This window comes from Ochotona curzoniae, unplaced genomic scaffold (genome assembly GCF_017591425.1).
Source record: "Ochotona curzoniae isolate NIBS_2020 unplaced genomic scaffold, NIBS_Ocur_1.0 contig_291, whole genome shotgun sequence".
Taxonomy (NCBI): Eukaryota; Metazoa; Chordata; class Mammalia; order Lagomorpha; family Ochotonidae; genus Ochotona; species Ochotona curzoniae.
This window is the reverse complement of record NW_024465649.1, coordinates 5,164,193-5,181,133: the sequence shown is the minus strand read 5'-3', so window position 1 is coordinate 5,181,133 and position 16,941 is coordinate 5,164,193. Positions and strand designations below refer to the sequence as shown.

General features: G+C 47.5%; 1 protein-coding gene across 1 annotated transcript in view; it reads left to right on the top strand.

Moving 5' to 3' along the window:
• PATJ (PATJ crumbs cell polarity complex component) overlaps positions 1 to 16,941 on the top strand; it is a 338,320-nt gene that overhangs the window by 308,014 nt on the left and 13,365 nt on the right. The window contains exons 38-41 of the mRNA XM_040978446.1: positions 1,655 to 1,757; positions 2,542 to 2,579; positions 7,816 to 7,938; positions 8,678 to 8,782. Of these exons, the coding sequence (XP_040834380.1) occupies positions 1,655 to 1,757; positions 2,542 to 2,579; positions 7,816 to 7,938; positions 8,678 to 8,782 (369 nt within the window). The remainder of the gene's footprint in view (positions 1 to 1,654; positions 1,758 to 2,541; positions 2,580 to 7,815; positions 7,939 to 8,677; positions 8,783 to 16,941) is intronic.

Sequence of the window (16,941 nt, the reverse complement as noted above, 5' to 3'; positions counted from 1 at the left end):
GTTACGAAAATGGGCTAAATTATTGCCTATTGATAACAGTGGTGTTAGGTGCAGCTTAAAATTTTCATGCAGTTAGGGGGGTAGTCTTGAAATTTTGATTTAAAAGAGTATGTGTTCATTATTGGTGATATTGTTGTTTGCAATAGAAAGGGCTGTAACTCTGGCCTGTGTGATGGCTTAGTTGGCTAATCAATCCTCCATCTGCAAGTGCTGACAACCCACATGAGCAGTGAGTCATGTCCTGGCGGTTGCACTTCCCATCCAGCTCCCTGCTTGTGGCCTGGGAAAGCAGTGGAGGATGGCCCAGGTTCTTGAGACCCTGCACCCGTGTAGGAAACCCTGAGGGGGGTCTTGGCTTTGGCTCAGCTCCAGCTGTTGTAGCCATTTGAGAAATAACCAGCAGATGGAAGATCATGTTCTCTGTGTTTCTTTCTCTCTGTAAATCTGCCTTTCCAATAAATACATCTTTTAAAAAGAGAGAAAGAAAGAAAAGAAACAGGGCCCGGTATGATTGTGTAGTGGTTAAAGTCCTTGCCTTGCATTCCCGGGATCCCATATGGGCACCAGTTCTAATCCCAGCAGCTCTGCTTCCCATCCAGCTCCCTGCTTGTGGCCTGGGAAAGCAGTCAAGAACAGCCCAAAGCCTTGGGACCCTGCACCCACATGGGAGACCTGGAGGAAGAGGCTCCTGGCTTCGGATTGGCTCAGCTCCAGCCATTGCGGCCACTTGGGGAGTGAATCATTGGAAGGAAGATCTTCTCTGTCTCTCCTCCTCTCTGTATATCTGACTTTCCAATAAAAATAAATAAATCTTTGGGGGAAAAAAAAAAAAACAAACAAAAGAAAGAACCCTTACAACGTGTAGACTTCTGGTTGAATAGATGCCAACCATAAAAGACGAGATTACAGACCTCAAATATTTATTTAAATGAGTGAAAGGATAAGCAGTGGAGCTGTAACAGATTGGGCTAAATTGCTATTGACTCAGGAAAGTCTTTGCATAAAAAAGTGCTATGTTCCTGGAACAAATCTTTTCCTCTTTTTTTTTTTTAATTTTTTCCTCTTGATGTTTGCTCTTTTCTACAATTGAGGATTTCACTTGATCATATTTCTGTTGGTCATGAGTTTATTATGTATTTTGCTGAAAATATTCAATACAGTTTGGGTGATAAGGGAATCCTGTTGACCTCATCTCCACGTGACAGTTCATGCCCATTAACAGACCATCTCTCACGGGACAGACTAGCAAAATGTTTTTTCTTTCATGTGAAGCAAGAGAAGCTTACGTTATTGCATGTGTTCTGCCTTGACGATTGAAATCATATACAAAAACTCACACAAGAGTGCTTCCAAAAGATTATGGAAAATGGAATTATTTTGATGTCAAAATAATTTGGAATCTGTGCATCGTTTCATAACACACATTTTCCACAAACTTTTTGAGGACTCTGTGTGACAATGAATGAAATGTCTAAATGGAACCAGGGTGGGGCGCTAAGAGCATGAGGATGGGTAATTCCTGTTCTTTCTTGGCCTCTTCAGAATCTCCTCTAAGATGGCTTGGGTGATGGCAGTGGCTGGAATACTAATGAACAGGAGGAGTGTTGAAGGCCAAGTCGGTGTCTGTGCTGTGACCACTCTGCTTCCCTTCCAGGGTGAGCACAGCGGCAGCCGGCCTTCACTGGCTCCTGTCATCAGCGGCCTGCAAAACCTGGTCAGCACAAAACGGTCTTCAGAGGCATCCCAGAAAAGCTCAGGTATGAGGGCGACAACCCCCGCCAGCAAACCATCCTATTGCCCAGTTTTTGTAATATTATCATTTTCATCAAAAATCTTCTCAAGTTTAATCAGAATGTTTATCCATATTTGAAATTGGCCACATAAGCCACAGCTTTCTGGAAGATGTGTTCTGTGGGAAGTGGTACTAAACTTCAGAATGGACCTTTCATGGTGCATGGATCACATGAAATATGTGATTTAGCAGCAGGCTAAAATGCATCATAAAGGAAATGCATTCACAAAGAGAAAACTAATCAATTACTGGTCAGCCAGAGATGAGCCATGCCCGTGACCTTGGGGAGTGAGGCAGGGTGAGGGTTCTTTTATGAGTCTTACTGGTTGGAGGGTTACCCCCGATGAAGGCAGTAAAAGGCACAGTGAAACGCAAAGGGCTCATCCTGTAGGCTGTGAGTCACCCTGCTCCAAGCTGCTGTGGCTGCAGTTCATCAGTTTTGTTGGATAAACTGACTGTGGCCACTTCCCACTCAAACATCGGGCACTTACTTAAAGTAAGAGCATGCAGCCCTTGATGACCTGCTGCAGGGTGGCTGTTAAGCAAGGCTAGGATGCGTGTTTCTTCAGTATTCTGTCTTGAAAGCCTAGAAAGAGATGGCATTTCATGGGGCAGAATTATTTCCTAAATGGATGCATATTGGTTTTTTAAAATATATTTATATTTTGTGCTTTGAATTATGTGGTACCATTTCATATGGGGCGTATTGTCTTTTAACAAAGTGAGTTATGTGTCTTCTCTGTGTATAGGCACAGATATGGGACCAAGGACTGTTGAGATCATCAGGGTAAGTCCGTTGTTTTGCTGTTTTTTTTTTTTTCTAGTTTGTGCCAGGTTTGTGTAAAATGTACATTTTCCCCTGAATACCATTTATTTGATAGTCAGTGTGTTTTTTCAAGTTAGTCGAGTATAGTGTACCTAGGTAACAGAAGGAGACAGGCTCAAAGTACAGTAAAGCTCACAGATGACCGCATGTGTTTGTAAGTGATCAGGTGGAAATCTGTATCTTTTCCTTTTAACTTTGCAGTATAGTCATTCTGGTGAGGATTTTTGGGGGGGGCTTTATAGAGCTTTATTTTTATTGTTTGCATAGTAATCTATCATATGAATTTGCTAAAATTTCCTTAATCAGCTTCTAATTCAATAATTAGTATATTTTTCCATTTTTACTCTTTTATATCCCAACATCTTTCCCATATCATGGCTAATTTCCTTAGGATCAATTCATACAAATAAAATTATCAAGCCAATAGGCATACTAACTTCTAAGGACTTTCACACATATTGTTAAATTGCCCTTTAAAGATTGCAAAATATATACTTCGGTGCTGAAATTTGTGAAAGCTTGATATTCAAACTTCTGTATAGTAGCCAGAATATTACAAAGTAGATTCTTATTTCAGTCACTTTGACCATAAATTAGAGGTTCAAGAAGAAATAAAAAATGGCAACTATCATAACCAACTGTAGTCAGGAGATGGTGAGGAGAGCTTAGCTCTCCGCATTGATGCCTGCCTTCGTCTGCAAGCATCCTGCCTCCCTTGGCTTGAGTGTCTCAGGAACCAGAGCACACAGACCACAGGGCTTGGGATTCGCTCACTGTTCTGGACGCTGGAAGCCCAAAGACAAGAGCTTTGACCTCTCTCCTAGGCTTGCTTTCTCTCCAGGCCTCCCTTGGGCTTTACTCTGCGTTTCTTACCATCCCTGGTGTCTATCCAATGGGCTATCCCCTTGTTTTATAAGAATACTGATCACATTGGATTAGAGCATACCTGATGATCTTCATTTTAAAGGCCCCCTCTCCAGATTCACTCACTACTGAGACATTGGTACCTGGGCCTTCAGCTTCAAGTGACACAGAGAAGGAGAGAGGCAAAGAGAGACAGACAGGCAGGCACATCAGCCATCTGCCACTTCACTCCCCAGTGACTGCAGTGGCCAGGCTGGGCTCAGCTGAAGCCAAGATCCCAGAGCTCCATCTGGGTCTCCCATGGGGGTGGTAGACGCCCAAGTACTTGGGTCATCATCTGTTGCATTCACAAGCACTTTAGCAAGTAGCCGGAACAGAAGTGGAGCAGCTAAGATTCCAACTGCTGTTCCACTATGGAATGCCTAGAACCTAAACAGCAGCTTAACATGCTCTGCCACAGCACCTGCCCCCTCAGGAATCTTAAGACACAATTCAGTTCTCAGCATGACCTCTGTGGTCTTTGGCAAGCACCTTCAACTTCCTTATGTGTGCCAGGAGGGTGGCAACACCATCCCCACGGTAAATCTTGTGTGCACTAGATGAGCTAGCATATGTGCCACACCTTACACAATGTCCAGTGCATCCCAAATGACCAAAAAGTTCTCTCTGCTCTCTTAGCTGCATTGTTGACAGTCTGCCAGAGGGGCAACTCCACTGCTTCCATGATGGGAAAGATATATGTTCCAACAGTGAACGTAATTTCATAAACATTAAGGAAATGTTATCATGATGGATTAAATCAAACCAAATTATTCCATAAGTTTTTCTTCATTGCAGGATTTTTAAAGAAGCATCATTTTCTGTTTCCAGCCATTTCAACCATTTGTTTTTATAATGAAGCCTACTCCTACACAGCCCACCTCTCCCATACATAGTCTCAGCAGAAACTTTTTTCTTAAGATTTATTTATTTTTATTGGAAAAGTAGATTTCCAGAGAGACACAGAGAAAGATTTTCCCTCCACTGGTTCACTCCCCAAGTGCCTACAATGGCCAGAGCTGAAACCAGGAGCCAGGAGCCTCCTGCAGGTCTCCCATGTGGGTGCAGGGTCCCAACGCTTTGGGTCATCTTCCACTGCCTTCTCAGACCGCAAGCAGGGAGCTGGATGGGAAGTAGAACAGCCGAGACACGAACCAGGACCCATATGGGATCCCAGCATGTGCAAGGAAAATGTGTATTATGAAACAAGGAACAGATTCCAAATTATTTTGACATCAAAATAAACATCTGTTAATTCCATTTTCCATAATCTTTTGGAAGCACTCTTGTGTGAGTTTTTGTGTATGATTTCAATCATCAAGGCAGAACACATGCAATAACGTAAGCTTCTCTTGCTTCACATGAAAGAAAAAACATTTTGTGGGGCCCAGCGGCATGGCCTAGTGGCTGAAGTCCTCGCCTTCAACGCTCCTGGATCCCATATGGTCACCGGTTCTAATCCCGGCACCTCTACTTCCCATCCAGCTCCCTGCTTGTGGCCTAGGAAAACAATCAAGGATGGCCCAAAGCTTTGGGACCCTGCACCCGCGTGGGAGACCTGGAGGAAGTTCCTGGCTCCTGCCTCCGGATCCACACAGCACCGGCTGTTGTGCTCACTTGGGGAGTGAATCATCAGACGGAAAATCTTCTTCTTTGTGTCTCCTCTTCTCTGCAAATCTGACTTTGTAACAAAAATAAATAACTTTAAAAAAAAAAAAACATTTTGCTGGTCTGTCTCGTGAGAGTTGGTCTATGGTCTGTTAACGGCCTGGGAAAACAGTTGAGGATGGCCGAAAGCCTTAGGACCCTGTTCCCACATGAGAGGCTGCAATGTGGCCTGGTTTCTGACTCCTAGCCACTGTCTTCAACTCCAGCCACTGAGGTCATTTGGGGATGAATCAGCGGATGAAAGACATTCCTCTGTCTCTCCTCTCTGTGGATCTGCCCTTCCAGTGAAAATAAATAAATCTTGAAAGAAAGAGAAAGACAGGATGAAAAGGGGAGGGAGGGAGGGAAGGAGGAAGGGAGGGAAGGAGGGAGGAAGAAAGGAAGAAAGGAAATGGAGTGGAGGGAAGGAGAGTTAGGTGCAGGCGTTTGGTGTAACAGGAGCACTTGAATGGCCACACCCCGTATCGGAGTGCCTGGTTTGACTCCTGGCTTCAATCCAATCCACCTTCATGTTTATACACATTCCCAAAGTTCTTGGTTCCTTGTTGCCCATGTAGTAGGCCCATATCAAGGTCTAGGCTCCTGGTCTCAACCTGGCCTAGCCCTGGATATTATAGGCATTTAGGGAATAAATCAGTGATAGAAGGTATCTTTCTTTTTCTCTCTCTCTCTCTCCCCTTCTCCCTTCCTCTTTCTCTTTTTCTCCTTCTCCTTCTCTGTTTCAAACAAATAAATGTTTAATAATAATACCTAAGATGAATTCCTTCATGTAACACCTTTGTGATCATTTTGTTTTCTTTTCCTCTTTCACCTTGATGCAGAAGTAACTAACACAGATTAAACTGTGTGTCTTCTTAAGCATCTGTCTGAGCTGTGGAGGCCTTGCCGCCACGTCAGTAACCTTATCACAGCCGCTGCTGACATTTGTGCCTTAGTTGTTCTATGTGTGTGTCCAGATGTTGAGGACCGTCCACAGTCAATGTTGTAATTTCTGCTTTCAGCAGTCTCATATATTCTAAAGAACTGAAGGAGAGCATTGTCATATTTTCCTGTTCCATTGCACAGGGAGGAGTTTAGGATTCCGTCATGGCCCTCATGATGTGACACGCGGGCACTGGGGATGACTAATGTTTGTGCTTCAGCAGTTGGGCAGCCGGTTAGGTCCAGCCTGGAACTCGAGCATGCCCTTGGTGGGCAGATTCTGGTCTCAGATTTGTCCTGGGAGCTCTTGCTGTTCTGGTATGGATCTGCCCCGAGACCATACGAAGCTTAGCCCTGAGCCTGAGAACCTGATGAGTCCCCACTCACAGTTAGAGTCCCCTAAATGCTTGCACTATCCAGGGCTAGGCCAAGTTGAAAGATCCTCACTCAGAGTTAGAGGGTCCACTACAGCCCCTAGGAGCTCCTTTCTAAAATACCTGACCAGAGATATGGAGTGTCAGTGAGCAGCCTGCTCTCATGGAAGGCTGCCAGGAAAGAAACCCCACAACCAGGACACATGCACCTTTTGGAGGATGCAGTTTTTCTGTGCCTTGACTTCTTCATTGTAACCAGAGGGGGAGAGAGAAGGCCGGGGTATACACCCTGTGCCAGAACCAGAACTTGTCATCTGTACCCTATTAGTGATCTTTAAAGTATTAATTCTGGGCCCGGCACGATAGAGTAATGGTTAAAGTCCTCGCCTTGAGTGCACAGGGATCCCAGATAGGCACCAGTTCTAATCTCGGCAGCCCTGCTTCCCATCCAGCTCCCTGCTTGTGGCCTAGGAAAACAATCAAGGATGGCCCAAAGCTTTGGGACCCTGCACCCGCGTGGGAGACCTAGAAGAAGCTCCTGGCTCCTGGCTTCGGATTGGCTCAGACCCATCTGTTGCGGCTGCTTGGGGAGTGAACCATCAGACAGAAGATCTTCCTCTCTGTCTCTCCTCCTCTCTGTATATCTGACTTTCTAATAAAAATAAATAACTTTAAAAAAAGAAAAATATATATTAATTCTGTGATATAAATATGGAGACAAACTGGAGCAGAGCCAGGTCTCCACGTGGCTCCCACTTAGGGAAGATTCTGAACTACAGCTTCTCTCTCTCTCCCAGCTGTTGTCACTGCAATGGGTGTCCTCTGAGGGCCTTCGCTGTGACACAGTTTTGGAGCTCAGTGTGTTGGTTCAACCCACACCAACAAAGCAAGTTTGGCAGTTTAATCACAAGCACACCCAAGAACATGCTTGTTAAGACAGTCTTAAAATTGGACCGCTAAACTGGGCAAAAGCGTGGGTTTTATCATCATCATTATTGTTACTGTTTATTCCTGTTCACCTTTTATTGAGCCATTTCTACAGGCCGGAACGGTGCCATATCATCTCCTTTAGTCCTCAGGCCTACCCTGTGTAGCATGTAGCATTATGTCTATCTTATATGAGGACACGGAGGCTGAAAAAATTTAAATCATGTGTCCACAGCCAATTAGGTATGAGAACTGGAACACAGCTTTCTGACTCTGAAGGCTCCGTGCTTAATTCCCATCTTATCCTGGCCTCCTGCATTACGGGGGAATGTGTTCCACAGCTTCCTGGGGATAATGCAGTGCTTTATTTAACCTATGCGTGTTGTATGTTCTTTCTTTTCCAGGAGCTCAGTGATGCCCTTGGAATCAGCATTGCTGGAGGAAAAGGAAGTCCCTTAGGAGATATCCCGATATTTATTGCCATGATTCAGGCCAATGGAGTGGCCGCTCGGACACAGAAGCTTAAAGTAAACAAAAGCAACTGGCTGAAGTGCTAACAGCATGTGGCGGGGTGGGGAGGAAGTTGCAGCTGGGGGCAACTTGGTTAAAGTTGGAATTCCAGCAGCCACCAGGGACCCACGCTGAGGGCAGAATGCATTAGAGCAACGTTATGCCTGAAATTCATTAGGTCCCTGGGCATATAAAAATATTATTGTTTGTATCAAAGCGTCCAGTAAAAGACGAAATTGCAGCTCCTTTGCAAACCCTCCCAGACCCTTTTTAACACTTCATTCCACCCAAAATTGGTTTTCAACTGAGATTTGACCTTTGAGACTCCCCTCAACCAAAAGAACCAACATTTCATGATTTTTTTTTCATGTTGCCTCTTAATCTTAACTTAGGCAGAAAAATAAAGCAGAAAATATTTGGCTTACTCATTAGAGCTTTATTGAACCGTTAATTTGTATACCCCACTATTACTGGTGAATGGATGTATGAAACACCACCATTAGCACAGTACAAAAGTGACCTGCTGCGCCTTATAATCATGGAGCTCGGGGCCCCTTCTTGTTTCTCTGATGGGTCTGTGTTTGGGGAAAGCCATAAAAATTCCTGGTACCTCTCCCACACTGCATACACAGTAGAAACATAGAATCCTCACAATAGCCACGAATGGGAAATATGACTCACAAAGAATTTTAAGCATTCTTCTGAAATTTAATTTTTCTTAATGATGGTGATTTCTGGCCACTTTTGTGCTTCTAGGTTGGAGATCGGATTGTCAGCATTAATGGGCAACCTCTGGATGGGCTGTCTCACGCAGATGTGGTTAATCTGCTGAAGAACGCCTACGGACGCATTATCCTGCAGGTACGGCCGTCAGTGGACTGCGCAGCTGTGGGAAGCAGATAAGTGGCGTGCAACAAAGATTGAGCATCACTGGCAGTAGGCATCACCGCTCAGTGGGGTGCCCGCTGATGTGAATTATGAAGGTTGAAAGCAAGAAATTATTATTTTTATTCAGGAATTCTTTAATGCCACCCATACAGCCAGCGAGCATGATTATATGAAAGCCTAACAAGGGGAGAAAAATTACTCTTTGCTTCACGTGATAAATCAACAAGGCTTTTAGCTTCCAGCGTTCTTTTGTAAAGCACAGTTTGCAAGGAATAGGAAATGATTTCTTTTCTTATGCCCAAAGACTGTTACTGAACTGCCCAAGTACTGTTTTTCCCACTCTTTTTATAGGGGAAAAAAATACAATGCTCCTTTTTCCCTGTAGCATAAATGATTGCCAACACTGTTAAAGGCTCCTGGTATGGTAGTCACCAATTAAGGCAGACAGTTATTTATCAGCTGTGGTCCCCACGTGGATTTTCCAGGGATATGGAGGAGTGTACCAGGAGGGAAGGCCAAACATGCGTTAACTAACTCACCTTACAGATGGGTACCAAGCAGGGAGAGGGAGGCAACCTCTGGGCACTGACTTTCATTAATGAGTTTCCCCCAAAAGGTGTGATGAGAATCACCATAATGCTCCAGTGGCAGTATGAATCAGCTTTTAGGTAAAAAGAATGAAACCCACCACGTACTGCCTTAGAAGGCTGGCTAATCATTCAGAAATTCAGTTTGAAATGAAAAACCACTACATTTGGAAGAAGCAATTTGTGTCGCTTAGCTAGCATCTCATTGGTCAAAGTCCAAAGTGATACCAAAAAGGTCAGTGGTTTTCAGCATGTATGAACAAAATCGCAGAAATGTTGTCTGTAATTTCAAGGGTGCTTATTTATGCGACATGCCAGATGCTTACTTTGAGTCTCTGAGTTTCTGTTGGATGCAAACCTAAGCTTTGTGTGTCCTGGCCTAGGTTGTACCTCCCCTTAGATCTCATTGGCCTTGATTTCAGTGAAACCCCACGTAGGCAGCCCGTTCCCTCCCCCAAATCCTTGGTAGGGTTGGTCCTCCCTGCGGTACTGACCCACAGGGGCATGAGCACAGCTCCCCTGGTTTTCGTGTAGAACTCCAGGGGACTCGACTGCCTATGGTGGCCAGACAAAAGTCTTCCACTGGTTCAGTCTCATATTGCTGATAGTGTCACTAACTGATCAAATTTGTTCAGCGTCAGTTGATTCACAAGGAACTAGGAAGACACAATGGAAAGGTGTAGCAGCAGCTAAATTGAAGATGTATCTCAAATAAAAGTGACCTCATATTCGTCCACACAGAACTATTACAGCTAGATTGCGGTTGGTGTGGTGGGACAGCAGATTTAAGTCACCACTTAGGATACCTGCATCCCGTATCAGAATGACCAGTTCATGATTGCATCACACATCTGGCCTGCCTGCCACTAATGCACCTGCGAGGCAGTGGATTGGCCTAAGTATTTATGTTCCTGTTACCCGCTTGCAAGACCTAGACGGTATTCCTGGGTCCTGGCTTTGGCCTTACTATTGTAAGCATTTGGGGAGTGAACCAGCAGTTAGAAGGTCTCTCCATCTCTCTCTCTGTCACTCTGCCCTTGAATTGCATAAATAAATTCTATTTTAAAAGTTGCTATCTCAAAAAAAAAAAAAGTTGCTATCTCGGGGTGATATTCTGCCAGCTCTGCTTTCAGACCAGAGATGGTCTCCCCAAGAAACTGTTGAATTGATCTGGACAATAAGATGCTGGGCTCTATGCTTGGTATATACTTGCAATGAAAGAATCATGACTGGATTTGAACTGTAATACTGCAATAAGGTGGAGTAATCCACCATGGGGGAAGGACACGGGGAGGGGTTGAGGGAACCGCAGAGCCTATGAAACTGTGTCATAAAATAAAATGTTAGAAAAAATTTTTTTAGAAAAAAATGTTGCTATCTCAAAAAAAAAAACCAAATAACTAAAAGAAAATTTTAAAAGCAATAAATACATAAATATTGAAAAAAAAAAAAAAGCTGCTAACTGTAGGCATAACGAGAAGGTATAAAGGTCTCCCTTGAAGTCTGATAGTGTGCTTGGGTTTTGAAGCAGGTAAAAGAGCTCTCATCTAAAGGTTCGCTCCGCTCCAGATTCTCAGGAGACACTGCTAGGCCAGGGAAGGAGCCAGGAGACTAGAACTGCACCTGGGTCTTTCCTGGGGCTGGCAGGAGCCCAGTGACTTGAGCTGTCATGACTGTGTTCCAGAATCTACACTGGTGGGAAGCTGTGGTCCCAACCCAAAGGCAGGCACCCAGCCCTGGCACTGCTACGTGCAGCAGGCATCTGAATGCCCTCTCTCGGGTTTTATTGCCTAGTATTGATTGGTCAGCTGAGATGAATTTGTCTGTAAGGGATCATCTAAATGTTCCCAATTACATTTGTTTCTGCAGTTTGATAGTTTGCCTGGCTCAGCTCTTTCTGTCTGTGGCATTATTCCAAAACATTTTGGCCCAAGCTAGATCATTCAATTGCTGCTAGAAATTTTTGTTTCTGCTTTCACATCTTTCTTTGAAGACAGAAGATAAAAAGAATGTATCTGGAGTTTTTAGTCACTAACAGGTACTTACGGGGTTCATTCTCAGTCCAGTAAGAAATTTTTCCAAATATTTTAAAAGTTCTGGAAGTGAGCAGATTGAGGAAGGTCAGGCATAGAGGAGGAGTGTGTTGGGAAAGAAGCCTGGTTTGAGACATCCTTGAGGTGGTGCCCAGCCAGGGGGGTTAACATACTGTAAAATAAAGCCCCTGGAGGCTTTGGCAGGGTGGACATCCATGTCACCTGGCACGTGACCCTGGGTGGATCCTGTGGCACAGTGAGTTAAACCATTGCCCACAATGCTTGTATCTCATATGAATGCCAATTCGAGTACCGAGAAATGGATGGCTTACCGGATTTAGGAATGAAAAGGTGTGTGTGTGAGCCCAGCTGAGCACACGTCCAAGGCACCTCTGGGTGTGATCAGGTCATAAGGGATGCTGCACCAGGAACCCACTAGGTTCAGGCGGGTTGCTGCATTGCCCTGGGTTGCAGGGTCAGAACAGTGACCGAATAGCAAGAGGGCATGGCCACGAGGGGGAGAGCAGTGGGGGTAGAAACATAGGGCAAATTCGTGAAAAAAGTAGGCTCTGATGTGACAAAGTCACTGAATTTGAATCCTTTTCCCCAAACCCTGCCTTCAGTTTCCACCAAAACAGACTGCAGTTCCTTTCTTACAAGGTTGCTCTGATGACTGAATGCGATGTAATGTAAAGTAACAAGCACCCTGTGTGCATATGCTAAATGCAGTCCTATTACCAGCAAGAATTCCTTTTAACAGGAATTAAGCAGGATGCTTTTCCTAGGCGGTCATGGAGGTGTGTTCCGCTAGGGAGCAATATGGGGCTCAGGTTGCCGGTTTCCTGTTTTACTCCCAATCTTTGACATAAGACCTGCCCCATAAGACCTGGGGTCACACGGGCCAGTAACCTAGCAGCTTAAGTCCTCGCCTTGCAAGCATCCAGATCCCAACGGGCGCTGGTTCTAATCCCGGCAGCCACACTTCCCATCCAGCTCTCTGCTGTGGTCTAAGAAAGCAGTAGAGGACAGCCCAAAGCCGTGGGACCCTGCACCCATCTGGGAGACCCGGAAAACAGGCTCCGGGCTCCTGGCTTGGGATCGGCTTAGTTCTGCTCCGGCTGTTGCGGCTCCTTGGGGAGAGAGGGTGGTTAACAGCTCCTTGGGGAGAGAGGGTGGTTAATCATCAGACGGAAGGTTTTTCTGTCTCTCCTGTGTGTATCAGACTCCTCCCCTCACCCCCAGTCAATATATTCTGATTTCACTAAGGGCTGCCAAAGGCCTGGCATGGGCCTTGCACGGTTCTGTGATGTTCCCCCACTTCAGGATGCCAACTTTTGGGGCTCATCTTCATGAAAAGCTCTCCTGCCTGCTTCTAGCATTTTTGTCCTGTGAGCCTAAGATCCCTGATAAGTGAGTTTTATGTTTCAGACTTACAGACTTAGGTCCCAACAGATGAGAAGGCAGTCCAAGCAAGGAGTTGCACGGTTTTGTGTTGTTAATATCCCACTTATCTGGAAATGAGTTCCACGTTTCAATTCTCCAAAACTTCAGCCTCCCCAATCCCCAGCCACCCGTCCTAAACCTGTTTCTGGGGACAAGTCCTCTTTCTCCGGCTCACGCAATAAAGACTTCAGCCTTGTTGCTGAAGCAGAAAAATTTATTAAACAGACAGTGTTCTACCATGAAACATAAAAGTGCAACGGAGCATGATTTTGTTCCGAACTTAAGATATTCACAGCGCAAGGGGCCAAAATACAGGATGGCGTCACTGAAAACATTCTGGAAGGAAACATACTCAGACAGTGTTCAGGGAGGCGAGGAGCGGGGGGAACCCGTTCTCGAAGGAAAAGCAGTTAGGAGGGCTTTCATCTTGAGGAGGGGACGCGGAGCCCGCGTCCGGCGCCGTCAGGGGCGGAAACACGGCCTCGGGGTCACACGGGCCGGGCGGCGGGAACACGGACTGCGCCGTGGGCACCGTGGGCGGCGGGAACACCGCATTCGGGGCCAGAGCGCGCAGAGGCGGGAACTCGGACTCCGGGGGAAACATGCGGATGGGCTCCTCGCCCTCGGCCAGGAGAAAGCCTTCTGGCTGCTCGTCAGGCCCCGGGAACCTGGTGACTTCCCCAGCCAGCACCTCGCCAGCTTCCCCTGGCTCCGACTGTGGGAACTCCTCCTGCGCGTCTCCAGCCTCTTCCTCCATGGGCAGGGGGCTGTCCTCGGCCTCCCCCGACGCGTCCTCCTTCGCCTCTGTCGTGGTGATGGCCGCTCGCTCGTCCTCCGCCTCCATGGCGTCCCACCACTGCCCTGAGCGTTGGGACTCCTCCTCCTCCTGCAGGCCAGACAGTTGGGGAGAAGTAGGAAGACAAGGAATTCCCTTTAAACATTTGGGGGGGGGTGGCGGGAGGTGGAACTGGAGCCGCTAGAGGAAAGCAGCTTGAGGAAGAGCCAATAAATGGAACCGACCCATCCTCCCACACTTCCATAACCCCCTGGGCGAGTCGGGAGCTGGTTGTCTCCTTCAATAGCTGCCCTCAGGCCGTCCCAGCCAAAACCACCGGCAGAAGTGGACCCTGAAAGGACCCACAAGTTTGAACCAGGCCGACGTGTGAAAGGCCAGCCCCGGGCAGGGGAGGTCACGGGGCTGCCAAGGGCCACCCCACAGGCGGCAGATCCCAGACGAGAACCAGCGCCTCGGCCCCAGCCTGCCCTGCCTGCGCTCTTCCCCTTCGTGGGAGCGGAGACCAGGCAGTACAGGGTTTTTCCCATTCGCCTGTCCGCTTTCTCCTTTCCCCCCAAAGCACACGGAGCGAGGCCGCACGCCTTACCTGCAGGCGCGCCGGTCTTGGTGTGGCCGGGAGAAGAACGCCGGAGAACGCCGCGGAGGAAGGACTAAGCAGGGACTTTTTCACCTCGCCTCTCAGAGTCCCACCTCTCGGAGTTGAACTTGTGATAGTTGAACACACCCATCCAACCTGAGGGGTCAAACCCCTGGGAGGTTTAAGCCTGCCGCTATCAGATTATTTGCCAATCAGTACAGTGACCACAAGGGCTGACGCAGATGCCTTAGGGGCTGGAAAAGTCATTCTGGGATGACAGGTTTGCGATCTCATCCTGGGAAAGACCAGGCGGTGTGGGAATTGTGCACGTTTCCCTGTGAGCCCCCTGCGTCCACTCCTGTACAACAGGCGGGAGACGGCGCAACTTCTCAACCCAACTGGCTCAGCCATCAGAGGCCGTGCTGCTGTGGCAGGTAGAGGAGGGCCGGAGGAGCCCAGGCTCAGGCAGATGTCGTTCTCAGAGTTAGGAATGTGTTTTTTATGTTTTCCAGCTAGATTTGGACATTTTTTAAATTCAATGATTCTGGTTTTGCAGTTAACCATATGGCTGATTTCACTGGCTTCTTAGAAGTGTCTTCAATCTGTATTTTTAAAGATTTTTTTATATAGGGGACCTGGCACCATAGCCTAAGCGCTAAAGTCCTCCTTGAACGCGCCGGTATCCCATATGGGCGCCGGCTCTAATCCCGGCAGCCCTGCTTCCCATCCAGCTCCCTGCTTGTGGCCTGGGAAAGCAGTCTAGGACGGCACAAAGCCTTGACCCTGCACCTGCATGGGAGACCTGGAGGAAGTTCCTGGCTCCTGACTGCACCAGCTGTTGCGCTCACTTGGGGAGTGAATCATCGGATGGAAGATCTTCCTCTCTGTCTCTCCTCCTCTCTGTACATCTGACTTTGTAATAAAAATAAACAAATCTTTTTTTAAAAAGATATATGTATATTAAGGCAGAGTTAGACACACAGCGAGCGATGGCGACAGGTCTTCATCCGCTGGCTCAGTTCCCCAAATGGCCGCAATGGCAGAAGCTGGCTTGGTTACAAGCCAGAAGCCAGACAGTCCCCTGGATCTGCACATGCGCAGGGCCGCCAACCTGGGGCATCCCACACCGCTCTCCTTGGCCAATGGCAGCGAGCCGCGGAAGCGCATTGCCGGGACTAGATGCAGCGCTCTTAATGCGCGTGTGCGCCGCAGCACAGGCTCATGGTACCACGCCTCGGAGCCAGCCAGTTCCTGTGGGGGAGGGGAGGCAGGCACCATGGTGTTGTGATGAAGCTACTGCGTGCAGTGCCATGAGTGCCGCCGCTAGTGCCCAGTTGCTCCACTTCGCCCACTTCCCATCCAGGGTCTCTGTACCCAGAGGGGGACCCAGAAGCTCTGAGCTTGTGGCTTTAGCCTAACCCATCCTCTGTGGAATGAGCCAGCAGGTGAAAGAGCTCTAACTCTACCTTCCCAAACATACATCTTTAAGGGAAAAAAAAATTCTCAACAGTTGGGGAAACTTGTGGCTCCGAGACCCCCTAACCTCCCCCAGCATCCAGGGCCCCTTTTAGTTCCTCCCCATGACTGCCAAACACGGCTATTAGCATCTCATTAATTTCCAGCGGCTTGTTGAGTGACTAGACCATGTACTCTGTCCACAAACCGAGCTCGGCACCCCCTCCCACCACATGGGACAAAATGCAGATTCTAAAGAAATCGTGGCTTCTTCCCTTTCTCCCCCGCCCCCTCCCGTGTCGCCTTGGGAGAGTTACTGAAGCTGTTTATTTGGGGCTCAGTAATATAGGGACAGTGATGGGTCCTGCCTCTTTGGGGCTCAGGCGGGCCTCGCTTGAGGGAAGCGCGCACTCTGTAGTCAGAAGTACAGTCTAGGTGGAAGGAATCTGAAGGTGCAGAAAGCAGCAGGCTGCCGGCAGTGTAGCGTGGGAAGCTGCCCTGGGGAAGGCGTCTTCGCAGTGGGCTTCCTGCTCAGCTCCACTGGGGTGTGTCCTGGCCAGTTGGCAGCACAGGCTGTTTCTACAAGGTACGCACTGATGGAATCATGACCCCTTATGAAGGACTATACTAAAAACCTATCGGGGGTGGTGAGAGTGTGGGGGGAGGGAATCCCAAGCAAAATAAAATTAAAAAAAGAAAAAAAAATGATGGGTGGAGTTTAGATTTCTTATGTGTGTCAAACATAACTTAAAAAGAAAGGGTTTATTTTATTTGAAGGGGGAATTTTACAGAGAGAGGAGGGATAGAGAAGGTCTTCCATCCAGTGGTTCACTCCCCAAATGGCCGCAGTGGCCAGAGCTGAGCTGATCAAAAGCCGGGAGCTTCCTTTGGATTCTGAGGTAGGGACGGGGGTCTGTCCTCCACTGCATTCCTGGGCCACAAGTAGAGAGCTGGGTGGGACTGGATGAGCCAGAACACAAACTGGAACCCATATGGGATGCCAGTACTTACAGAGTGGAGGATTAACCAGGTGAACCAGTGCGCTGGGCCCTAAATAAACCTATTTTTTTATTCCATGTTTCAATTTTATATGCTCATATAAGGGAAGAAACGCTTAAGCTGATAGCAAGCTGGCCAGTTCGGGGAAGGGTGGACCTCCAGGTGGAGAGAACTGTGGAATGTAGGGTGGAGTGGAAAAGGAGATATGGCTGGGAGAGACCAGGGAGGGGTTTTTATGTGCC